The sequence below is a fragment of the Nicotiana attenuata genome, unplaced genomic scaffold (genome assembly GCF_001879085.1).
Source record: "Nicotiana attenuata strain UT unplaced genomic scaffold, NIATTr2, whole genome shotgun sequence".
In the NCBI taxonomy this organism is placed as follows: Eukaryota; Viridiplantae; Streptophyta; class Magnoliopsida; order Solanales; family Solanaceae; genus Nicotiana; species Nicotiana attenuata.
The window spans coordinates 1114469-1141484 of NW_017670241.1; the positions used below are offsets into that span (position 1 = coordinate 1114469).

Here is a 27016-nt window from a genome sequence, read left to right on the forward strand (position 1 = left end):
TGATTTTTACCGTATACAAAAGTGTTAGTCTTACCTAGTCGTAGAGACTAGGTGCCGTCACGACAACTCACGGAGGGGAAAATTGGGTCATGGCAAAAGAGTGACATGCAATTGGAACGAAAAAAATTTATACACCTTTCGGTTATTACCTCAAATTTAAAACTACTAAACACGTGTCTCTTATATACATTTTAATCACTTGATAATAGTTAAGTGCTATATTTTTGCACTAATTTATAACTCTTAAGGTTAATTTCTTTAATTTGGTGCAATACTTATTATTAGTTGGTAGTCGAGATTTTGTGTATGCATTTTACCCAATGATGGGAAAATTTTCTTACCAATCGTGGGTGACTTCCTTCCTAGTTTTACTTATTTTGGTTTGATCCTCGAGGTACAATCTGTTAGGTTTTACACCAACTATAAATTGAGCAAAAAAATTTCGTTACATGAGTTGTCATTGATTGTACTAACCTTGAGCTGTATATAGATAAATGGTTAGGTTAATTCAAATAGGTATATGTTTTGGGGGAAGAAAATTGATGGTTATATTTTAAGAAACAAACAACCATTCAAACAACAGGATCTGTTTTTAATGATTTGTAGACCAACTCTTTAAATATCTACCATCAATTTGTTTTATGCCCTTTTGGGGTGCGATAGGTCATTTACGGCCAATAGAAGCTACAGGCTGGATATTTTATGCATTTGATTCGTTTTGATTTTATTCTTCTTTCAATTGCAATAAAAAAATGGGAAGCATTAGTTTTTATTTCAAAATTTTCAAAGAAAAGAAAAGTTAATTTCATATATTGACCAACTTAAGCTTTAGAAAAAATTATTCTAAACACTTTTATAATATGAAAATAAAACAATTAATTTCTAACATAATAAAAATTGAATACATATATAACACTTACTCTTCAAATGTTCAGTATCAATCAATTAAACCCTTGTATAGTGAGGGTTAAGTATTGGATTTTGAATTACAATGACTATCATCATAATTGAGTATTAAGTATATGTACTTAACTATATACCCTATTAATTTGGAAATAATTTATTCTAATTTTTAATTTACTATTAGGACAAACTTTATAGTCACACAAATTTTATAACATATTTTTGAAATAATAAGACTTAAAAATCTTATAAATACACAAGTTTTATGTTATATTTGACTCTAGAATTTTAATTTTTTTCTTAAACTTAATACCAAGTCAAATATGTTCCCGTATTGAACTAACAATTTGTTTGGATGGTTGTTACTTATTGTATTGTATCATATTGTTATTTTAAATGCAATATTTTTTGGATTTTTACTTGAGTTTTATTGTATCGCATCGTTAAATTCATTGTTACGTAATGACGAAAAGTGTCACTTTATGTAACGACCGATTTGGTGTGGACGCGTCGTTAGCTTATTGTTTTTCCTCTCATCTTGCCTTTCTATATTATTAAATAATTCTATTTTATTCTTTATCATATCTTTTTATATAACAATTATACCTATTACCACTTTTTCATTGTAATATTGCAAAATATTCATATTGTTAGTCCATGACATCATAAAACAACGACAAATAACACAATCTATCCAAAATATTATATACATCAAATGATAGAGTACAATAATACGATACAATATATTATGAGACGATATATAATAACCATCCAAGCTGTTAGGAATTAGGAATAATATTAATAAGAGGAAAATATTTATGTGCACAACATATATATTTTGAGGAAAATTCCAAACAAGTATAGTAACAACGTTGTATATTTGTGTTATATATATTATCCCAATATCCCATTGTATCTAGTCTGAGAAAGAGGGAAGATAGAGATAGCAGCAGCTTAAGCAAATAGCAATGGCAACTTTCATCAACACTCCCTTGACTTCACTCTGTTCCAATACCAACAAGTCTGAAGCTAATCTCTTCAGAATTTGCCCTATAAGGGCTCAGACTTTGGGGATTTCCAAGTTTAACCCCAACAGAAAGGTTACTTTCCCTTCTATTGTTTGCAAAGCGGTGTCTGTGCAACCAAAATCAGCCACTGAAGTTGAAGGACTTAACATCGCTGAAGATGTTACTCAGGTGAATTTATCATTTAATCCTCATTTGAGTTCATTTCGTATTCTTGAAATAATAAGGATTTGTACTCTGTTCCAATTTATGCGATAAAGACTTTTCGAACTTGTTGTTTAGCCATAAAAATTTCAGTAGTTGTAAATCATCTCATTATATTAAATAAAAAATGTGAAGTTTAAAGTTAAAACTTTTTCTGAATATAGAAATGTTTCATTTTTGTAGACAGACTAAAAAGGAAAATTGAATAACATAAATTGGGTATAAAGGGAGTAATGAATTTTCTTGTTTTTTCTTTTTAATTTCTTATCTGAGGATGTTTGACTGTTTGATGGATTGCCTCTGTTGGGGTTATTTTAATTGGGTTTCGTTTTTTGTCTTGAATTAGTGATTTTGGGTGTATTATCATTAGGGTAAGTTTCTTACTCTAAAAATGCATTTTGGTATGGTGAAAAATGCTATCCATGGAAAATATTTTACGCGTTTTGATTTTGCACTATTATACAGTGGTTCGGTATTGAAGTTGGTATGGTAACTGTACAGGGAGTAGTGCAGGATATAATGATAATGTTTTGATGAATTTGTTTGATATTTAAGTGACCACTAGCCCTCGGGGATTTCGCAGTTTAAAAAAAAAGTTTAATATAAAGGATAAGAATAATGTGTTGATTGAAGCAAGTGATATGGAGTAACACTTGAAATATTTGTATAAGAAATTATTTCGGCTCGTAAGTAAATGAAGTCATTTTTCCTTTTAGAAAACATTGCCACAATTCATTCAAACGCTGAAAGACGATATCGTCAAAGAAAATATTTTCCTGGTTTACAAGTTTCCAATTTTAAGCCCTTTTACTCTTTTCCATAAAGGGTCCGCGGAACTTTCTTTGTTGCACGTTTGGCTTTTTAAAGTTTGCCTGTTGTTTGGAATTGAGGTGTAGTTGCTATTATTATTGTAATAGATGGGTTACTTAACTTTAGAACCTTTAATATGTTTGCAAGTTGCAACTCTGAACCGTATGGAAGACATTTAGCACGAAAGATACATATACTTGTTGGTATTGCTTGCCCCTCTATTCTGATGCCTACTCTATTTGTTTCTGTTCTGCATATTGTTATGCTAATTTTGTATATCATTTGACAGCTTATTGGGAACACACCAATGGTTTACCTTAATACAATCGTTAAAGGTTGTGTTGCAAACATTGCTGCTAAACTTGAGATTATGGAGCCATGCTGCAGTGTCAAGGACAGGTGAGAGAGGTCTTTGTTTGTATCACAATATCCGGATTTCCTTCAACCTAGAATTTTGAACTGAAATATTCTTTAAATTAGCTGAGAGAATATCATATTGTATTGTCTTCATTCTTTTCTCTTAACTTTGAGTTCCAGAAGAGAATTTAACATCGTTCATGCTTTTTTCTGCTCTTGGGGTACATCTCTACAATTGCAAATCCTAATCTTAGACGAATGTACTTCTTGCAAACAAGCTAGTTCAGATAACCCAATATGCTCCAAAACAATCTCTAAAGCTCTTTCCTTACATAGTACTTTTGGTTTCAATACTGACTACATGGGCTTCACACAGCATAGCTGTTCCAAGAACGAATAGATGAGGGTTGCAGTAAGTTCTTGCCGATGTAAAAACAGTCTAATTGTGAGAAGAGGATTCATATGGCCAACCCAACTAATTTGAGATTGAGACATAGTTGTTTGATTGATTGATTAATATTTCTTTTGCATTTCAGGATAGGGTTCAGTATGATATCTGATGCTGAGGAAAAGGGACTTATATCTCCGGGGAAGGTAAGTTGGGCGATCAGCTAATTGTCTCTCTTGGTACAGACTTGACATATGCCACTCTGAATAAAAGGAATAAGTTCACCTAGGGTGGCAAACGGACAGGTCGGGTTGGATATGAGCGGGTAAAAATGGGTGATGCAAAAACGGATAAATTATCCGACCCGATCCATATTTGATCCGGATGGAAAATGGGTTAACCAACGGATAATATAGATAACTATATTATCCATGGCTTTTTGAATATGATCACTTTTAGGAGAACTCCTAGTCTTCCAAACTTGAGGAACCCCTAATTTGAGTCATTAAAAATGTAAAAGTTAAACCAATTAGTTATCCATTGATTATCCATTTTCTAAGTGGATAGTATTCATATTATCCATGTTTGACCCATTTTTGAAAAGTTCATTATCCAACCTATTTTTAGTGGATAAAATTGATGTGTAACTGTTTTTTATCCGTTTTGACACCAATAAGTCCACCCTGTAATGTTCAAACATTTAGAAGTTTCTTGATTTGATATATTTTGGATGTTCTGTTGGGTCAAAGGCTATTATGCATCTATTATACGCTCAGCCTCTTGTGTTATTATGACGTGGAACCGTAGGAACATCACCTGTGTCATCCTATACCTGATATGAGTGTAACTGAATGTCATCTTCTTTTAAATGACTGGAGTTCTTACAGATTGCCCCGTTTTTTAGCATTGTTTCTTAATTATTTTTTCTACTTGTCTTAGACTGTTCTAGTGGAGCCTACGAGTGGAAACACAGGCATTGGGCTTGCCTTCATTGCTGCTTCCAGAGGATACAAGCTCATCTTAACGATGCCTGCTTCAATGAGTCTTGAAAGAAGGGTTCTTTTGAAAGCTTTTGGAGCTGAACTTGTTTTAACTGACCCAGCCAAAGGGATGAAAGGAGCTGTTTCAAAGGCTGAAGAAATATTGAATAACACACCAGATGCCTATATCCTTCAACAATTTGACAATCCCGCAAATCCCAAGGTTCTTCTCCCAATATACCAACGACTCTTTATTTTTATTATGTCAATCTATAAATGCTTAGCATCTGAGATTAAATGGCTCTGGCTCTACAATTTGCCCTAATCAATTTAAAGTACCCATGGCGATATTGGTAATTTCTCCTTTGTTCTGAACTTAAACATTCTTCCTAGTTATGTGTGTGTGTATGTGTCTTTATGATTTTATACCTATTAACGATAATACCTACCTACCCCCACTCCCCTCTTCTTTTCCCGTGAAATGGACACTATTGTTGACTTACACATTGGGAAGTTTATTTGTTTGTATGGTGCAGATACACTATGAAACAACGGGCCCAGAGATCTGGGAAGATACAAAAGGCAAGATAGACATACTAGTTGCAGGCATTGGAACTGGCGGAACCATTTCAGGAGCAGGGCGATTCCTTAAAGAGCAAAATCCAAACATTAAGGTATTAATGCTGTTTTGAAAGAAAAAAAGCACTATTCCGTTAGAGTTGCTCTGGAGATTTCTATTAATAAGTAATCTTACTCTTTTCTCTATTGCTTTGTGTTACCTTTATCAGATTATTGGCGTGGAGCCCACAGAAAGTAATGTACTATCAGGGGGAAAGCCTGGTAAGATGACATTCAGATGCTGATCTGATTTTTGCTTTTGAAGTTACCTGTCTTGTTCTATTTGCTGCAATGTGAAAATGCAGGCCCTCACAAAATTCAAGGGATTGGAGCAGGTTTTATTCCAGGGAACTTAGATCAAGATGTCATGGATGAAGTGATAGAGGTCTCATTCTTATCTATCCCATTAAAGCTTTTTATTTCATCTTCTTTATACTTGTGAAAATTGAAAACTATGAAGGATTTCATGTGTCGTACATAGCCGTTTCTAAGATATAATAGACTAAGAAGTGTTGCCATCTCAAAGTCGGTGTACCTATAAATATAATTTATGTGAACCTATATTTCTCTGTTGTGTAGTGCAGTTATTACCATTTTGACGTACTCTTATCTTTTACTAAATGAAACCTCTTTTTTCTGGCTTCTAGAGGGCAAAAATTGTTGCCACTTACTGAATTTGTGAAATCTGCCTTCTCTTCCAACACTATTGTCCTGTTTCCCTTTTAGGTTATACTAAAACTTTCTTTGAATCAAAGTTGAATGGAGTTGATCATCAAATTTCACTTCACTCATTGAGAAAACATTGGTGTGTAGACTAAGCTTTACAGGGCAGGATCTTGAAGGTTATTCTGCTTGGCAGAAACGGCATTTCTAACTACTCTTTTTCCATCTGGTAAAATGGGATGCAAAATCTATGGCCTGCTTCACCAAGACATCAACTAATTGGAACACATTTAGAAGGTCAAACAGTTCCTTCAGCTTTATTTGCCTGAGAACTGCCTTTCCACAATTAATGTAGCCATAGTTCATTCATTTAGCACTGTTTCACTCAATGCTACTCTACTCGAACATTTCTAGTCCTTATTTAATCTCCTATCGAAATTGTAGGGGTTATTGTATACCCCAATTTTCTTCATCAAATAAATGCATCTGCATTACTTACCTTGTAAAGTTCTGTTAGAGAACAAGTTACCCCGATTATCAGTTATATAATTTTGCGCACAAGCCTTGCTATTGAATTTAGAATTGTTCCTTGTAGGTCCCTGTTTCTTAGTCTTGTTCTTTATAGCTCTTAAACAATGAGCATTGGTGCTAATGTTAGCTGTTATGCATCCTTAGTTATAGGTTAATTACTTCTGTTACTAGTAGACGTGCAGAGTTTAAATCTTGATGACGTATTAGCACCCAAGGGTGTGGCCTAGTGGTCAATAAAGTGGGTTGGGAACCATGAATTCTTAGGTTCAAAACCCAACAGAGGCGAAAACATGAGGTGATTTCTTCTCATCTATTCAAGCCTTGGTGGACAGAATTACCCGGTACCTCTGCTGGTGGGAGATAGCAGGTACCTATGGAATTTGTCGAGGTGCGCAAAAGCTGCCGGACACCATGGTTATCCAAAAAATAAATCTCTGTATGCTTGTGATACAATCCAGGCCCCACAGAACAAAAAGAAAAAGAAAGAAAAAAGATATATGTTATCTTCCTGAGGGTTTACACCTTGAATTTTCAGATATCGAGTGACGAAGCTGTTGAAACTGCGAAGCAATTAGCGCTACAAGAAGGGTTATTGGTTAGTGCCTTTTTTTCCCACCATTCTATGTATCAACTGATTCTTGAGACATGGCTTTAAGCGAACATAAATTTCAAATGCCCTTTAATTCATCCTTTTTCTAAATTGTTTGATGCATTATAAAGAACTTATTAATGGTCTAATTGCAATTTCTCATACTCCATTTTTGATCTATATATACTTAATATCATTAAGTATTAAAAACTTACGGACCCTGTGTGAATGCCGGATGCTTTGTGCACCGGGCTGCCCTTTATATACTTAATATAATTCTATGAACCATGCTGGATGATCTCCGAATTGGAATGCATTAGGTTTCAGTTCCTATGATCCAGAATGTGTCTGGTATTTACTTTACTGTATACTGTCATCTTGAGCTACTTGAATGATCTTTTTCTACTTTTGATAATCAGGTTGGAATTTCTTCCGGAGCTGCTGCTCTTGCTGCCATTCAGGTTGGGAAGAGACCTGAGAATGAAGGAAAGCTTATTGCGGTAGGTTCAATCGTAACTTCCTGCATTTTTCTGACACGTGTGTATTCCCATGCTCCTTAATTTCCATTCTCTTCCAACTCATCAAACTTTAGTGTTCATTTTTCCCTGTACTTCTTACGAAGTAAGTCATCTTTCCCTGCATTTTCCCTGAGGTTTACGGATTTAGGGGTGTTTGGATTGGCTTATTTTATGTGCTTATTGGCTTTTAATCACTTTTCTTTGGCAATGATAATAATACATTACATTTAGGCATGAAAAGTACAAAAATAAGCCAAAAGCCAAAAGCCAAAAGTTGGGCATTACCGACTTATGGCTTTTGGCTTTTAGCTTATAAGCTACTTTTTAAAAGCCAATCCAAACACCCTCTTAATAGCTCTGCATTGTTAAAAAATTCCTTTGAGTTCATTGCATGACACATTGTCGCGTGAATATCATACACTTGTTTAAGATGCATTTTAACAATTCTTGTAGGTTGTATTTCCAAGCTTTGGGGAACGATACCTCTCCACTATACTTTTCCAGTCTATACGGGAGGAATGCGAGAAAATGCAACCAGAATCGTGAATATCTTCCTTTTTTGCGCTATGTTCTGATTCCAAATAATGCTATCTGGTGCTCATTCAGATTATCCATCTCCCATTTTCCCCCGCCTTTTCTAGCTGCCACACTTTTGTGATTTAGCTGGCTGCTGGTGTATACAGTAGATCAGGTACTAAAGTGGTTCTCATAACAAGCTTAAACAATCTCATTGGTTTGGTTTGAGGATTTTTTATTTGAGCTGCTCAAGAAATTTTAGTGAAATTTCAGTGTTGTATGCCGTCTTTCAATTGCATTTTTCGTTTTTCCTTTGTTTTCTATTTGTGAGATGAAGGTGCACTTTTGCACGTTTCTTGTTCTTCTATCTGAGAAGTTTTCTTCCTTGTGCTACCTGGAAATTGAAATCCTTAAGAAAACGTTATTCAGATCCTGGCAACTGTAACGTCAGGTTGTTGATAAAGCTGTATATAGGCCAACTTTTGCAGTCAAGTTATAAATTTCGCTTTAGGGGAGTAGAACTATATACCTTTTTCTGTCTATTTTTGGACATTGATTCTTCTATTATAAGGAACTCAGGAAGTACATAAAGCGGCCTATAGATAACAGATATTAGAAATAAAAAAAATGCTACAAAATATTTCAAAGACAGAATAGCTGAAGTGTTTTGCTGTAAGTAATTATTTCTGTTTTTTTTTTGGGCTGGTGAAGCCCAAGATTTCCACGAAGGGAAAAGATTTAAATTTGTCCTTTGTACTTTACAAAAGGCCGAATGCATAAGAAGAAAGTAAGCAACGCAGTGGAGAAAGCAGCAGCAAGACAAAGGAAGAGGTAAGCAATGCAGCGGAGAAAGGGAGCTGAAGTTCTTTAAGAAGTGGGTACAAGTTAAAAGTTTAAAAAAAAATGGGTATAGGTAAAATGGGGGCGATCAAATATGACGCCTTGTGCAATTTCTACCATCTAAACTTGGCACCGCTTCTTGGGTGATTTTTAAAAATAGCCAGATTTACAACTGGTCGTTCAAAAATAGCACAATTTCAAAAGTTATCGAAATTTAGCCACTTTTTATGTAAAGATAAATCTGAGCGAAAATACTGTTCAAAACCCGGAAAATACTCCAGTATATTATGCTGGAGTTCCAGCATAAGTATACTTGAACTCCAGCATATTATACTGGAGTTCCAGGATAGTATGCTGGAACTCCAGCATAATATGATAGAGTTCCAGCATAAATACACTAGAACTCCAGCATAATATACTGGAGTTCCAGCAAGTATAATGGTTCAGTATAATATACTGGAGTTTGGAGCACCAGTGCTCTAGTCTCCAGTATATTATACTGGAGCCAGCAAAGTATACCAGTCCAGCATAATATGCTGGAGTTCATACACAAGTGCACCGAACTCCAGTATATTATGCTGGACCGGTCTCTATTGCAGCAAAACGGTGGCTATTTTTTATTGACTTGATAAACGCTGACTATTTTTGATTCACCAGTCCGAAAACTGGCTATACCGTAAAATTTTGGCCCGCTTCTTTGACACTTAAATTTAGGCTCGTTCGTGTTAGGCATTTGAATTTCCTCCCAAGTGTGCCTATTAAATAGAAAGGTGACAACTCAAGTGCGTGAATACTACTCTCTGTCGACCTGTCAGATAAGGCGAATAAGACAAAAACAAGTCAGCAAAGGGAAAAAAGGTAAAAAATTGAAGGAAAAAGCTCCAATCTCTCTCACACAAGTCACAACTCACAACCACACCCCTTGCCGGCCAAATCCTCCTACACCGTCCGCCACCGCACCCGGCCCCGATCTTCTCCATAGACCCATCTACAATAAAGAACAACTAGGGGTGTACATTTGATTTATCAATTCTATTTTGACCTTTATCGATAATTACTTATCGATTATCGATTTGTACATATGCTTATCGTTATCGTTTCAATAAGGTTTCGATTTTTTCGATTTCGATTTATCGATTTTTGGGGCTTCTCGATTCGGTTATAGATTACACCAATAAGAAAATTTGGGGGATTCCACGGAAAGTATATCGCTATAAACACGCCTAACTAATATGGACAAAAAGAAGCTAAAATAAGACGAACACATTTATAACATAAAAATTGTGTCAACAAGCACATGCAACGAAACTAAAATAAGAGATCAAATGTTTGCCACCAACACTCCAACGGTATAAAAAAAAAAAAATACATCATCACATCTAATTTTGTTTTCCACTAATTTGAACTTCATTCCCTTGAGCTTTAAATATGATCATTCCTTAAATATGGTAGAGGAAATAATAGGGTTAGGGACTTAGGGTAAAGGAAAGGGTATTATAGATAAGGGTAAAAAAAATAATTATTTTTTTTAGTATATCTTATCGGTTTATCGATAAACCGATAACCGAAGAGGACAAAATCGAAATCGAAATCGATAACTCGATAAGGAAAATTTCGAAATCGAAATCGAAATTGATAAATCGATAAACTGACATCGATAAACCGATAACAAATAATCGATTCGATTTATCGATAAACCGATTCGAATGCACACCCCTATGAACAACGACAACTCATGGATATGCTATTAACAATCTAAAGATATGAAGGAAACAACATATCTTTTCATATTGCTTGGAAGAAATCTGGAGGTGATTCCCAAGCACTTTAACGCCACTAGAAATTCTAGTTCTCTGTATTTTGCTCTTTAAGTTTTTCTATATTATTGGATTTTCTTTAGCTTTGTTACGTATTCATATTGAAAAATGTTGCAATGTTTGGTTTTAACTTTATTGATATAGTTATTGGTTATATTCTATAGTTTTATAAAGTTTTGATTTTTAGCATTTGCCTGAAAAATAAATGTTGGTTCTGTGTATGGTAGCAATTAACTGAAGATGATGGAACGGGAAGGGGAGGAGAAAGAGAAAGACCATTTTTAAAAAAAAAAAAGGTATATATGGCACTTCATGCTCGCAAAGGAGATGAGTTACACTCATTGTGACATGTCAGCACCTTTGTGTTTAACAGGCACACTTGGAAGGAAGTTCAAGTGCCTAATAGGAACGAGTGTAAATTTAAGCGTCGAAGTGAAAAGCGGTGCCAAGTTTAGGTGCCTGCTTATATATTTGGGATGGAGAAAATCAACAACAACAACTACCTAGTGAAATCCCACAAGTGGGATTTGGGAAAGTAGTGAGTATGCGGGTCTTACCTCTATCCCGAGGGAGTAGAGAGGCAATTTCCGAAAGGCTCTCAGCTCAAAAAGACGAAAAGAGACAATACATCAGTATCATCAACAAAAACCTTATAAATCATAACAACGACATAAGAACCAGAAAATAGATGAAAAGCAACACAATAACAAGTAAATAAGTCCAGGAACTATGGAAAACGGAAGAATAGTGTGAACACAACATTAACCACTAACAGTCTAAGACGAAAATCTATCAGACTAGCCTCACACCCGTACGAAGTAAAAAAATGTTCAACTACCTCCTAACCTACAACCCTAATGCTTGACCTCCACACCTTCCTATCAAGGGTCATGTCCTTGAAATTATGAAGCCACACTATGTCCTCTGCCCGATCACCTCTCCCCAATACTTCTTAGGTCGCCCTCTACCTCTTCTCGTACTCGCCAACCGCTCAAGCCTCCTTACTGGGGCATCTACGCTTCTCTTCCGCACGAGCCCGAACCATCTGAGTCTCGCTTCTCGCATCTTGTCATCCATAGTAGCCACACCCACCTTCTCCCGAATATCTACATTCCTAATCTTATCCATCCTAGTGTGCCTGCACATTCACCTCAACATCCTCATTTCTACTACTTTCATCTTCTGGATATGTGAGTTCTTAACTGGCCAACACTTTGCCCCATACGGCATGGCTGGTCTAACTAGCGCTCTATAAAACTTACCTTTGAGCATCAATGGCTTTTTTTTTGTCACACAGGACTCCAGATGCTAACTTCCATTTCATCCACCCAACCCCTATACGGTATGCTACATCCTCGTCGATCTCCCCACCTCCTAGATAACCGACCCTAGGTACTTGAAACTGCCTCTCTTGGGGATGACTTGTGATTTAAGCCTCACCTCCATGCCCGCTTTCCTCGACTCGGCGTTGAACTTGCACTCCAGGTTTCCTCTTAGTCCTGCTTAACTTGAAACCTTTAGACTCAAGGCCCTGTCTCCAAACCTCCAGCCTCTTGTTAATACCGCCTCGTGTCTCATCAATCAGAACTATGTCGTCAGCGAATAACATACACCATGGCACCCCTCCCCTTGAATATGGTGTGTCGGTGATCACCAGGGCAAACAAGAACGAGCTGAGCGCAGATCCTTGGTGAAACTCCATAACAACCGAAAAATACTGAGAGTCGCCTCTTACTGTCCTAAATCGAGTCTTAGCTCCATCAAACATGTCGTTAATCGCCCTAATGTAAGCGAGTGTCACACCTTTTGCCTCTAGGAATCTCCAAAGAACCTCCCTAGACACCTTGTCATACGCTTTCTCCAGGTCAATAAACACCATGTGCAGATCCTTCTTCTTATCCTTGTACTGTTACACCAACCTCCTAATAAGGTGGATAGCTTCCGTAGTTGAATGACCCAGCATGAACCCGAACTAGTTATCAGATATAGACATCTTCCTCCTCGCCCTCACTTCCACCATCCTTTCCTAAACTTTTATAGTATGACTTAGTAACTTGATACCCCTATAGTTATTACGACTCTGGAGATCACCTTTGTTCTTGTACAATGGTACTACCGTACTCCACCTCCACTCGTCTGACATCCTCTTCATCTTGAAAATCACATTAAACAGCACAGTCAGCCACTCCAAGCCTGCTCTACCCATACACCTTCAAAATTCTACAAGAATTTCGTCTGACCCGGTTGCTCTGCCCCTACTCATCTTATGCTTAGCCCCCACGACCTGCTCAACCTTAATGCGTCTACAATACCTAAAATCTCGGTGACTCTCTAAATGGCCCAATTCACCTAACACAATATCCCTGTCCCCCTCTTCATTCAGAAGTTTGTGGAAGTAAGTCTGTCATCTCCACTTAATCTGAGCCTCTCCCATCAATACTCTACCGTCCTCGTCTCTGATGCACCTTACTTGGTCCAGATCCCGAGCCTTCCTCTCTCTCTCTCTCGCCTTGGCCAGCCGGAATAACTTCTTATCCTCACCTTTGTCACCTAGTTCCTCGTACAGACAACCAAACACTGCATTCTTAGCCTTTATGACCACCAACTTCGCCTCCTTCCTAGCTACCTTATACCTCTCTCTGTTCACTCTACTCTCCTCCTCTCTTGTGCTCCCTACTAAACATTGTGTTCAAAGAATTTTTTTTCAGGAACACATTTTCTTTCATACCAAAAACACCCTAAATCAAGTCTTTTCTAATGGTAGATGCGAATTGTGATATACTAGGATTGAGGGAGTGCTAATTGTATACAAATAACTTGAATTAACTGCATTACATGAATGATGAACCATTTCTTGGATACCACCTGGGGTGGCAAAATAATTAAAAGAAAATAGTTATCCACCCATATTATCCACTAAAAAATGTGTTGGATAATAAACTTTTTTAAAAACGGGTCAAATATCGATATGATAAGAACCATATTATCCATTTAGAAAATGGATAACCAATGGATAACTAATGAGTTTAACTTTTACATTTGTAAAGCCTCATATGGGGGTTCCTCAAGTTTGGGAGATTAGGAATTCTCCCAAAAGTGATCATATTCATGAAGCCGTCAATAATATGAATATCCATATTATCCTCTAGTTAACCCGTTTTTATCTGTATTAAATATGAATCAGGTTGGATAATCTATCCGTTTTTACATTACCCATTTTTGACCCACCCATCTCTGATCCGTGTCGCCCGTTTGCCACCCCTAAATTCCACTGGTTAGGCCTCTGTATTTCTTGGATACATTATTAGAAGTGATTTGCTTGCATATAGTAACAGAAGATTCTCTCCGTGTAGAGATTAAAATCAAAATAAAAATAAAAATTGTACGGGGCGCCCTATTTGGTCGCCCCCATTTAACCTATACCCATTTTTTTTTTAAAACTTTTAACTTGTACCCACTTTTTAAACAACTTCAGCCCCCTTTCTCCTCCTCCTTCTTCTCCTTCGTTTTCTTCTTCTTCTTTCCTTTTACGATCAGTTTCGTCTGTTGGATATTTGTTGTCATTTTATTTTCTGTAACTAAGGGAAAATATAACCATTCGTCGTGATCTGGGAAAGTTCAACTCTATCTGGAATCAGCAAGACGATATCTTGGCAAAATTTCTTTGTCAGCTATAAATGTTATTACAGTTGAGCTTAATTAGATACTCACACCAAAATTAATGCCTTCCTTTTGTCTTGGCCTGAGCAATGATAAATCAAACCTGCTTGTTTATATATGTTTGAGAACTCAATATGCATCCATCATAATGATCTTAGTTCACCTCCTGTAATCCTCTTCTTCAACTGGAATGTACCACGATGGTATGTGCTCCGAATTGCTCAGTCTGAAGTTCAGCAGAACCTCTTCATCACACATTGCTGAACAAAACAAAACTTCAGCTCTAGAAAAGATGCCTGTAAGACAACCCTAGAATTAATGAAGAATAATTACCTAAATCTCTGCTAATCCCACCATAATCCTAGATTAGCCACCAAAAAACGCCAGTTACAAAAACAAAAACTTCAGCTCTAGAGCTGAAGTTCGCCAGTTACAAAACAAAAACTTCAGCTCTAGAGCTGAAGTTCGCCAGTTACAAAAGCCAGTTATAAAAACAAAAACTTCAGCAGTTAAAAAAACAAAAACTGCTGAAGTTCGCCAGTTACAAAACAAAAACTTCAGCTCTAGAGCTGAATTTCAGGCACGGCTACTAGATGCTGAAGTTTTGCGTGATTGCCTTTGCTACTTCAGCCCTGTATGCTGAAGTTATGCGAAAAAGTGGGTACGCTTGCAATTTTTTTACAAAGCGGGCACAAGTTAAAACATGATACAAAAAGCGGGTATAGATGCAAATGCCCCATTAAGTCTGGGGAAAGAATTTCACGTGGACAAAAATTAGTTCCATTAATTTCACCGGGGGAAAGAAGATTTGTGGCCTAAAGCCAATTTTTAGTGTGGGGCTTTTTAGAGTAAACAAATAGTTTATTTATTTTTTTATTTGAAGTTTATTTTTCTATCTTGTTGTGATGTAATTAAATTTGTTAATGATTTCTTTTATAATTATTTAATTTCTTCTAAGATATTGGTGATCTTAGGTAATAGAATCAGATTCAAGAAGTTGATAACTTGATATCGAAATAATTTTTTGATGTTCTAATATATTTGTTGAAAATGCTTGAAACTCGAGGAAAAAAAAAAGAATATGCAATATAGTTTTATTCAACAGTACTCTTTAGCTCTTGTTTTTTATAAAAAAAAATAAAATTCTTTTTTTGTATAGACCAATATAACTTATCAAAAACTTAAGCTTTTTTTGCAGAAACCAAGTAAGAGAATTTAAGAATGTAGTTATACTATAACATGTTGGTTATTATTTTTATGTAGTTACTGATTAATGCATGTTATAAAATTTTACTTGTAATTATCTTACATGTAATTTGATTGTATGAATATTCTTTTTAATTATTAGCGTGTAGAATTAGCTGCGAAACCAAAAATTTCTCTAAAAATAAATGTCCAAGACATAATATTATACTGTCATAAAAGTTCAAAAAATTCCGGCGAAAAATGTTCAATGACCACCCTTCGCTTGCAAGCTGTAGCTCCATCGTGCATAGAAACTTTGTACATAAATAATATGCGGTGCCTGCACGTTGTAGCTCCATTGTGCCTATAATTTAAACTCTATATATAAATAAAATGCGGTGAGAGAGGAATGGTATAAACAACAAAAGCAGCAATGACCAAGATTGTCTTTCTGTCATACCTGGCTGGTATTCAGACATTAGCCCAATGTGGCCTGGTCAGTCCTCTACATCTCAATCCCCCTCCTCTTTCCTCCATAATATAAACAGAAAAAAGAAAACAATAAATAAGGAATATGGTTATTGTTTACCTCGAAAATCGTGAGCAACAATTAAAGATGATTTGTGGTTTTAAAGATATGTGATTTATTCTAATACTAGTGAATATACAAGTTATACTAAGTTAAAGCAGGAAAAATTGACGAACCAAACCAGTGTTGATAGAGCAACGGGGTCCTTGAGCTTGATTATCTCGGAGGTCTCGAGGTGAGTTAAGGGCAAAATAAAGTATGAACAATAAAGTAAAGACAATAAAGGTGAAGAACAATTGTGGAGCACGGTGAACGAGAAAAGCAGAGTAGAATATTCTATTGCAGTGAGTCAGATATCCTTTACAAAGATTGGGGGTCCCCTTTATATAGAAGGGAAAAACCCTAATATGGTACATTTCGAATTATGGCAAAGAATTCTATTGGTACAACTGTATAACAACCTAGTACGGACTTGTACTATTTCGTACAAATCTTATCCCTTATTTCATACTCTGACCCACGTGTCCTTGAGAAATTCCCGCTCTTTCTTGAGTGTCATCGAAAATGTACCGCCCTCGAGGAAGATGACGTCGGCTCCTCAATTCTCTCGAGGTACGCATTTTCCAGTCAGCTCTGGTCTTTACTTTGTGCTGCCCGAACTTGAGTCCCGGGGTTCCGTTGGGTCTTTGAAATCGAGCTCTCCGATTTCGACCGTATACAGATAGTCCCCGCATTTCTTAGAATGAAATGATAAGAAATGTTCTGATTCTAACCCCTTCAATGTCCCAATCATGACATCAATCCGGTGAGACCAGTGGCCCGTGCAACTAAAAAGTCGTGCAAAAGTTATGCCTACACAGCTTTCGAAAAACCTTTAATGAAAGACGGCTATTGGTCGCCTGCTTGGCTTCTCCAACACACTTAGACAGCTTCTATAAATACTCCAATCCTTCATTCTTCAGACTTTTACTTTTACAATACCATCAATTCCTCTCTGCACTTATCCCTCCCTTGTGCCTATTTCTTAACCTGCTCCTTCTCCTTCTTATGAATTGTCGTAACAAAAATGGCAAAAACTTCTAAGACAGTTCCTCAAAAAGAGAAAGCCTCTTCGTCTTTTCGCCCGTCGAGGAGCAAAATAGTTGTACCTCCTAGCATTGAGGAGTGTACCCCCGGGCTTTGCGATACGTCTTCCGATTTCAAGGTCGACAAGCCTGCTTCGGTTCCAAGACGATGTGAACCTATGTCTCGGTATATTAGCTTAATTACCGATCTCAAACAAGTAAAGGTAGATTGCTATTGGGGAGACGAGGTGCATGTGGAGATCCCTTCACCTAACGAGGACATTACCACTCACAAAGCGGGGTACCTAAGTGTATACACATACCCATTTACCTTAGGTCCCGTAGATCCCCCTTGCCCTTTCCAGACCCAGTGATCCTCGACTTCTGCCAACAATACCAAGTGACACTTGGCCAAATTTATCCTTCCTTCTGGCGGATTGTTTACCTAATTAGGTACTTTTCGAGCAAAGTCGAGGGGATGCCCTTTACCCTCGACCATCTTATAAGATTATACAGCCCTCGTCTCTATCGAGGTGGTCTGATAAAGTTGCAACGTCTATCTCTGAAGTCCTTCTTTGCTAGCATCGATGAGGATAAAGACCAAGGGTGGATGAGCCGCTTCGTTCAAGTTAGGACCTCCGATCTGATTCCCACTAAAAAGATGCCCTTCCCCGAGGAATGGAATACGAATCGCAAGTACAGACCTATCAAGCATGTTTCATTACTTAGGCTTTTTCCTTTTCATTCGAACTAATTCCCTTTTGATGATGCAGCCGTTGATTGGTATCCAAGCACGGTTGCGGACCTCCCGGGCTGGGTTCGGCAAATAGCTTCTACTTTTACATATGCCGAGCGTGTTTGGCGCGATTTGTCCAAAGGCCGATGGGAAGCCAAAAACCACGACGAGTCCTCGTTATTTGCATACTCAAACCCCTTAGTGAAATATTCCTCAGCAATACACTTATCTTTATGCTTGCGCAAGCCTCGAAGATGTTGTTTCGATGAGACCGCCCCCACCTGGTGAGGGAGAGACCAAAAAACCTGCCAAGGACAAGAAAAGAAGGAAAGGGTAACCGGCGTAGTCTCCGAAGCCAAAAAAGGGCAAGCTTCGAAAACCTACGGCCAGTACGGCGGCCTTGACTCCGGAAGCTGTTGTACATCTTTGTGATGAGGATGAAGAGGTCGAGGACGAGATGTTCTCCCGTTATCAACTCGGAGAGGAGGAGGCGCCGAACCTTCAAAGGCTGCTGAGCCGGAGGTCACCGAAGCGGCTCATCCTCAAGCTGAGGAAATTCCCGGGGGGAATTCGAGCAAGGTTCTCAAACCTACTAGTGGCAAGGAAGCGCCCCACCCTGAAGGAAACTTGGTCGATGAAATCAGCGAACCTGGCACTGAGGTTCCTCGAAGGCGAGAGAAGGCCCCGATAGAGCCACTCGGGGTGATTGATGTAGATGACTCCCCGCCAGGCCGTCATTTTTTGAGGGGCAAATACGGGATGCCCACGGTATGAAGACTTCTGATGTAGGAACATCCCACAGGGAGAATGATATCTTCGGCGAATACCTTGCCGGATTCGAAGAGGGCCCCGATCTTGATGCCTCGTTCATCCCCGAAGAGGCTGAGAAGCTTCGAAAGCAGGTAAACTTCGACTTAACAATTTCATTCAGAGTTTGATTCTTACTTTTCTGACCTCCTTCCTTAGTCTGTGATGCTCTTCGATCAGGCTTTTTCAAAGTCTCGAGCTGAGCTCGCCCGATGTGAAGATGAGCTAAGGAAGCTTATGTCAGAGATGGATGAACTCAAGGTTCTTTACGCCAAAAGAGAGGTGGAACTCAATGAACTTTGAGCAAGTTCTGTGAAGGCTTCCCATGAGCGGGCCGAACTTGTTGTAAAGGTAATATAGCCTTTGTGGGCGTATTTTGTACTTATTAGTTTTGGCGTCTAATGTTCCACCTTTGCAGTTCCAGGAAAAGGCTGACCTGGTGGAGCAGCTCCGGGATGAGCTTAAGACCAAAGAGGCCATAACCCTCGGGTGGAAGCAAAATATGGATCGCTTGGTCTCAGAAAAAGGCAGTCTTCGCAAACAACTGGCCTCGGCTGAGAGTCAGCTTTGGAATGCAAAGGAGGAGGGCCTTAAATTTAAGGAGCTTCACAATGAGATGCCGTTGAGTTATCTAAGGTTAAGTTCGAAGCTGATGCGTTTGTGTCTTCATACCGAACTGATGCTGCAGCTACCAATGCTCGGGCTAGGGAGATATCTGCCGCAGCTGAGCTTAAGCTGTCCTACGCTGTCAATCATGCTCGACTGGAATCTCGAAGGCATACTCTTGAAGAAGTGCACGCCAAAGGCTTTGACCTTTCTACAGAAATTTAGAAAGTGAAGGCTTTGGAAAAAGAGGCAGCTGCACTGCTCTCTACCGAATAGGATTCTGTCAGCGGCTCCGAGAGTGGGAGGACGAAGACGAAGTTCCCAAGGAGGAAGGGCCCCCCGAAGATCAAGCTGCCGAAGATCAGGCTGCCGAAGGTCAGACCACCGAAGATGTAATTCCGGCGAATGCTGCATCCGAGCGAGTAACCCTGACCACAGACTAGGTCCTCTTTAATTTCTTTATTTCATGTAAGGGCTCCATGGGGGAGTTTTGTAAGCGTGTTTTGGGAATATAAAGGAACTTTTATTTTGACCTTGGTTTGCGACGAATCTCATTTTTCTTTATTTATAGAAAATTTGCTTGTACAACCCAAATTATCATCCTAAGTGTTGGTTCGAATTTAGAACGCATTGAACCCTTAGGTTCTTTACCGATTAATACGGTGCCTCTTGAGGTCTTAGGTAATTTTTGAGCTTAGATCGAGCTCGTAACGACGCGACCCTTGGGCCCGAGTTGAATGAGAACGAGGTCTTGGCCCCTGTTTTCTTGACTTCCTTCGGCCTCATGCTTCTTAGATTAAGAAACAATTTGGGCCTCGATATTCCCTAGTCTTTTAGGATGACGTCATACCCGTGACGTAGGCGCTTGAAATGACCAGAAATGGCATGTCAATGCTTTTCCCCAGAATATCAAACGCGTATCAGTGCTGGTCGGCCACTTGCACCGCCGAAATCGTCACCGCCTTTCACCGTCTGTCTATAAATACAAGGCCATCCGATTTGAACAAAGATTGTGTTCATTCACCATTTCTACTCTGGTTCTTTTCCCTTTCTAATTTTTCATCTAATCATCTACTTCCATGATTCTAAACCTGCAAACTCTTGGTCACATGGCAGCAACTTTAGCAGTTACGCCAAGGTTTTTCTTTTCGAAGCTTCGATTCTAAGCAACGAAAAATAAGCGCAAAACCCTTCCCGTACCAGGAGATATGCGACCTTTTCCCTATCGCTCATCTCTCTTATCTTTAACCCTGGTGTGGCACTTCATTCCTTCTGCTTTCCATGGGGTGAGATGGCACTATCATCTACTAACTTTTGCATCCCACACCGGTATAACACCTCAGAGAGTGGCTTTAGGATAGTTGTGCTGACAAGACCCATACTTGCCAAGTTTTTCACCATGCCACAATTTTTGTCTGCTTGTTAAAAGCTTTTGCTTCTCGATAGGCTATAGCCTTTTCTTCATCTATTGCTGTCTCGGAGGAGGTTCCCGAAGGCGCCGCTCTCGAGGATGTGGCCCTAACGGTAGATTAGGTTCTTGGCTTTGTTTTTGCTTCTTTATTCCTGTGTAAGGACCCTTCGTGGGCGTTGTAATTATACTTTGTAACTATCTTTTGGAAATATGAAAGGATTTTAACTTGTCTCGTCTTTGGCTTGCGCTGAATCATGTTCATATTTGTTGAGAATCCGATTTCATAATTTAAATGACCGGTTCGAGTGTGGCTTGGTTCTTGACGGCCTTTAGGTTTCTAACCGATCAATGTAATATTCCTTGAGGCCTTCGTTAGCCCTTGAACTAAGCTTAAATTGATGTGAGTAGGAATCCTTGGGTCGAGAGCAAGGTCTCGAATCTGACATAAAGTTATGCATTAGACTTCGTGGATATTCCCCAAGTGAAAATTTTCTCGAGCTCGGGTAGCCCTTTGGGCTTAGCGGTCGAGTGAGTACTTGCTCGAACTCGGACTAAAGTTAGCCCTTAGGCTTCGTGGATAGCCCCCGAGTGAGGATTTTCTCGAGCTCGGGTAGCCCTTGGGCTTGGTGGTCGAGTGAATACTTGCTCGAACCCGAAATAAAGTTAGCCCTTAGGCTCTTTTATATTGGCCCTTAGGATCTTATACATCGGCCCTTAGGCTCTTTTAATTGGGGCGATTTGGCCTCCAAAATGGCTATTATTTTTCCCTCTTTTCAGCTAAAAGTCTTAGTGAAAATTTTGTATGCCTTAGCACGCATTTTCTGTACCCGTTTGGTTTTTTCGAAGGTTTGATTGATTGGAACATCGTTTGTAATTTGGTATGCAATGTTAATAGAATACCTCTTGAGGTTTTTTTGAAGGCTGATGTTATCGAAGCCTTCGCATTATTCGAGGGCTGATTATATCGAAGCCCCTTATAATTTGCTTTTGCCGAGGGTAGCCTGCTTTAACCGGTTTTTTCGAAGTATATGAAGGCATTTTAGTTTTATAGTAGAAGTCGGACGTCTCCGAGCCACATTATTTCGGCCGTAGCCTTTTGTATGACCGTAGTCTTTTATATGGCCGTAGCCTTTTATATGACAGTAGTCTTTTATATGGCCGTAGCCTTTTATATGGCCGTAGCCTTTAGTTCCCGAGTGTGATGGCCTTGGCCTTAATATCGAGGGGATGCCTCTTTGAGGTCTTTTAAGTTTGAGTGTTCGATGACTCGATGTGTCGATTGATGACAGTCCCCGCGTATTCAAGTGCATTCGGGGTTTTGGCTCTTGAGTCGTTAAATGCAAAAATAGTAGACTTCTTTGAAGCACGAAGTGTTTTGATATAATAAGGACGCTTCTTTAAATAATCGATACATGTGAACATGTTTTGCCGCTGGGGCTCGACTATTCTACATGGACACAGTTCATTTGACCGTTTGGCCCATTACAACATTCCCTTATCGAGACCTTCCTTGGCATGAATTGATTTCTTCGAGAATGCATCCTCCGAGGGCGATGCCCCCAGTGTTCGAGGCCGATAAAAAATAAGCATTGAATACTTGTTGGATATCCCTTGGGTAGCACACGGATGTTGCCTCGTTAAAAACCTTGCCGGTAAAACTCATTTGGGATAAAACCCGATCGAAGGGAAAAAGAGTGCAACACGTTCTTTAAAACCCAAGGTCTTCGAGTTGAAAGGTGTCTCGGAGTTTCCAAACGGACATCTACAAGGAGTTAGTTTTAAATACAAATGAAAAAGGGGAGTAGACCATATCTCAGCAGTAATAGCTTTTGAGTAATGATACATTCCAATAGTTTGGTAGTCCACGACCACCTGTTCATCGATCGCCTGTCCCTCTGGTTCAACTGAGGGTAAGGGCTGTGATTGCTATTTGGTCACCGTTTCGTTCTTTGATTTTTCCGATGTGGATGGTGTCGATGCCGGTGCCAAGTCATGTACTGCAAACATCTCCTTAGCTGCATGTTGCTCTCTATACACTGTTTTCACGCCATCCTTTGTTGGGAACTTCATCATTTGATGAAGGGTCGACGACACTACCCTCATGCTATGGATCCATGGCCTTCCAAGCAAAGCATTGTACCTCCTGTCACCTTCGATGACATGAAATTTGGTATCTTGTATGGTTCTGGCCACGCTGACTGGGAGGATGATTTCTCCCTTCGTCGCTTCCCTTGCCATGTTGAAGCCATTCAAGACACGAGGTGCTGGTATGATTTGATCGAGCAACCCGAGCTGCTCCACGACCCTCGACCTGATTATATTTGCCGAACTACCTGGATCCACGAGAACACGTTTAACTTGAACTTTATTTAAAAGGATAGAAATTACCACTGCATCGTTGTGAGGCTGGGATAAGGCCTCGATATCTTCCTCGCTGAATATGAGGGTGTCCTCGGGCATGTAATCCTGAGTCCGCTTCTCCCTGGTGATGGATACTTTGGCACGTTTGAATATGGGTCCCTGTGGACGTCGACTCCACCGATGATCATGTGAATAACATGTTGAGGTTCTTCAGGTTCCTTCTTCCCGTTTGCATCTTTTTCCCTGAAATGGTTCTTGGCTCGGTCACTGAGAAATTCACGAAGATGCCCCTCGTTGAACAACCGGGCTACTTCTTCTCTGAGCTGCTTGCAATCCTCGGTCTTATGCCCATGAGTACCATGATACTTGCACATCAAGTTGGGGTTCATCTGAGAAGGATCCGTCTGTATAGGCTTGGGCCATCTAGTATCTCTAATTTTGCCTATGGCTGAGACGATGCTCGAGGCATCGATGTTGAAGTTGTAGTCCGATAGTCGGGGTGCTTCTGCTGATCCCGAGTGCCTATCAGACCCTGTTTTGCTCGTGAGGCCCCGAGAACTTTGACCTCGATCTGCTTTTCGATCATTCCGAGGTATGTTACGCCTTGGAATGTTCGTTAGATCTTCAAAGTATGGCTGATATCTTTCCTTGTTCGACCTTGACTCCCTGTATGCGTTTCCTGGCTCCTTTGCTAGTAACCTGCGTGGGTAAACTGAGACCGAGGGGGCTACCAACTGATCGTCCTCGACCCTAACTTTTGATTGGTACCTGTAATGCACATCCGCCCAAGTCACGGCGGGATACTCGATCCAGTTCTGCTTCAGATGCTTCGAAGCCATCGAACTTCATTCATTCAGCCCGTGTGTGAAGGCTTGTACGGCCCAGTCATCAGAGACTAGTGGTAACTATATTCGTTCTGACAGGAAGCGGGATACAAACTCCCTCAGCATCTCGTTCTCCCTTTGCTTTGTTTTGAATACATCGAAATTCCTCGTTGCAACTTTTATGGCACCGGCATGTGCCTTTACAAATGAGTCTGCCAACATGGCAAACGAATCAATAAAGTTCGGGGGTAAGTTATGGTACCAAATCATGGCACCCTTTGACAAAGTTTCCCCAAATTTTTTAGCAAAACGGACTCAATCTCATCGTCTTCCAAATCATTTCCTTTGATGCCATAAGTATATGTGGTGATGTGCTCGTTGGGATCAGTGGTCGCGTTGTATTTTGGGATGTCCGGCATCCGAAACTTCTTTGGGATGGGCTTCAGAGCAGCACTTTGGGGAATGGTTTTTGCATGAACTTCTTTGAGTCCAGTCCTTTCAAAATCGGAGGTTCTCCTGGTATTTGGTCGACCCTCGAGTTGTATGTTTCCACCTTTTTGTCGTTGTCCACAATCCTTTTTTCTCCTGACTCGATCCTCTTCGTGAGTTCCTTGAGCATTTTCATGATGGTGGGGTCAGTTCCTGAGCCGTCGTTGCTTGATCTTTCCGGGGTTAGGTCAACACGATGAGCGGTTTCTGGCCCAGCCACGCTCGGAGTCTTTTGCTGACTTTGCAACTGAGCGATAGCAACTTGTTGCGCTTGCAACATCTCAAAAATCACTTGTAGACTAACTTCTCTTTCTCCTTGAGCCTGTGTCCTTTGAGCGTCAGGTTGATCCCCTCCGCGCGCACTTCCTTCGACTTCAGCGTCCAAATCGACGTTCACGGCAATGTGTGGACCAACATCGACGAGGTTTGGTGCTGGTGCTACCCCAGGGTTTAGCGGTGGCACACTAGTCCCTGCAGTTGTGGCATTGTTTTCTCCATGAGATCCGAGATCGTCGTTTCCATGCACGAGTACGTTTGCTGAGTTAGACATATCTTAGCCTGAAATCAAAGAATCTTTGACAAGAAAAAGTGTGAAGAATATTGTGTGTTATCAGAAAACTAGCACTAAAATAATCATTATTATCTTTAGCCCCACGGTGGGCGCCAAAATATTTACCTCGAAAATCGTGAGCAATAAATAAAGATGATTTGTGGTTTTAAAGATATGTGATTTATTCTAATACGAGTGAATATACAAGTTATATTAAGTTAAAGCAGGAAAAATTGACGAACCAAACCAGTGTTGATAGAGCAACGGGGTCCTCGAGCTTGATTATCTCGGGGGCCTCGAGGTGAGTTATGGGCAAAATAAAGTGTGAACAATAAAGCTGAAGAACAATTGTTGTCACGACCCGGATTTCCCACCCTCGGGAGTCGTGTTGGCGCCTACTAATGAGAGCTAGGCAAGCCAATTTTAATTACCTTTCCATTAATAACATAATTCCTTATAACTATTATCGGCAATAATACAAAAGTAACAAATTTAAATAATAAGCGAAAGTCTCAATATTACAGAAAACTGAATTAAAAATGCGGAAAATCCCAACAAAAGCCTCTACCCAAGACTGGTGTCACAGCTTCACAGACGGTCTAAGAATACTACACATAAAGGTCTGAAAGAAATAAACTCGACATTGTCTCCAGAAATACATGAAGGAAACAATAATATAGATGAAAGGAGACGCCAGAGCCTGCGAACGCCTGCAAGGCTATCTTGGGTCTCGCTGGACTGAAAGCCTGCTCCCACACTACTGCTGCTGCTGTCCGAAGCCTGGATCTGTGCAAAATAGCACAGAGTGTAGTATCAGCACAACCGACCCCATGTGCTGGTAAGTGCCTAGCCTAACCCCGGCGAAGTAGTGACGAGGCTAGGACCAGACCACCAAATGAACCTGTACAGATATATATACAAGCACAACGAAATAATAGCGGAAAGTAAACAATTAAAGCTGGGAGGGGGAAAACATGCTTATGGGGTAGCAGATAAAACAGAATATCAAGAATAACAAAAGAAACTACATCTGATTTCTTCTAACACAGAATAAGGGGAAAACAAACCACTTTCACTTGTTTCAATTTCCTCTCGTTGCAGTCGTGCAACACGATCCCATTCCATAGTATCACGTGGTAGGCGTACCACTCGATCCCATTTCATAGTATCACGTGGTAGGCGTACCACTCGATCCCATTTCATAATATCACGTGGTAGGCGTACCACTCGATCCCATTTCATATTATCACGTGGTAGGCATACCACTCGATCCCATTTCATAATATTACATGGTAGGCGTACCACTCGATCCCATTTCATAATATCACATGGTAGGCGTACCACTCGATCCCATTTCATAATATCACGTGGTAGGCGTACCACTCGATCCCATTTTATAATATTACGTGGTAGGCGTACCACTCGATCCCATTTCATAATATCACGTGACACAATATAATCCCGGTAAGGGAGAAAGATATTATAATAAACTATCCCGATAAGGGAACAAGATAATATAATGAACTATCCCGGCAAGGGAACAAGATAATATAATAAACTATCCCGGCAAGGGAACAAGATAATATAATAAACTATCCCGGCAAGGGAGATCCAGCTATAACCAAACTTATTCAATTTCTTCTCAACACAATTAAATCAATACTCCATCTCAACAGTTACTGGCTCAGTGTTAAAGACTTTTAACCAAGTTCTAATAAAAAACAATTAAGAATTCGATAATTTAGCAATTTAGGACTCACGGTCATGCTCGACACCAATGTATAGATACTCGTCACCATGCCTATACACCGTACTCGACAAATAGCAATTAGCAACTAAGACTCTACTCCTATTCCCTCAAGCCAAAGTTAGACCAAACACTTACCTCGAATGCTCCAAACTCAACTCAAGCCTCTAGTATAGTTTTACCCCTCGAATTCACCACCAAATCGCTCGAATCTAGTCACAAATTACTTGAATGTATCAACAAATGCTAATTGAATCAATTTGGATGCATGAAAATGAATTTCCCAAA

The 27016-nt window shown here is 39.5% G+C and overlaps 1 protein-coding gene across 1 annotated transcript; it reads left to right on the top strand.

The window, feature by feature from the left end:
• The first annotated feature begins 1768 nt into the window (after positions 1–1768).
• LOC109236512 (cysteine synthase, chloroplastic/chromoplastic) lies at positions 1769–8454 on the top strand. Its single transcript, XM_019402706.1, has 10 exons — positions 1769–2099; positions 3232–3341; positions 3836–3893; positions 4627–4890; positions 5204–5341; positions 5456–5507; positions 5591–5670; positions 7015–7074; positions 7488–7568; positions 8040–8454. Exons 1-10 carry the CDS (start codon positions 1872–1874, stop codon positions 8130–8132), a joined length of 1164 nt encoding a protein of 387 aa, XP_019258251.1. The 5' UTR covers positions 1769–1871; the 3' UTR covers positions 8133–8454.
• The last annotated feature ends 18562 nt before the right edge of the window (positions 8455–27016 follow it).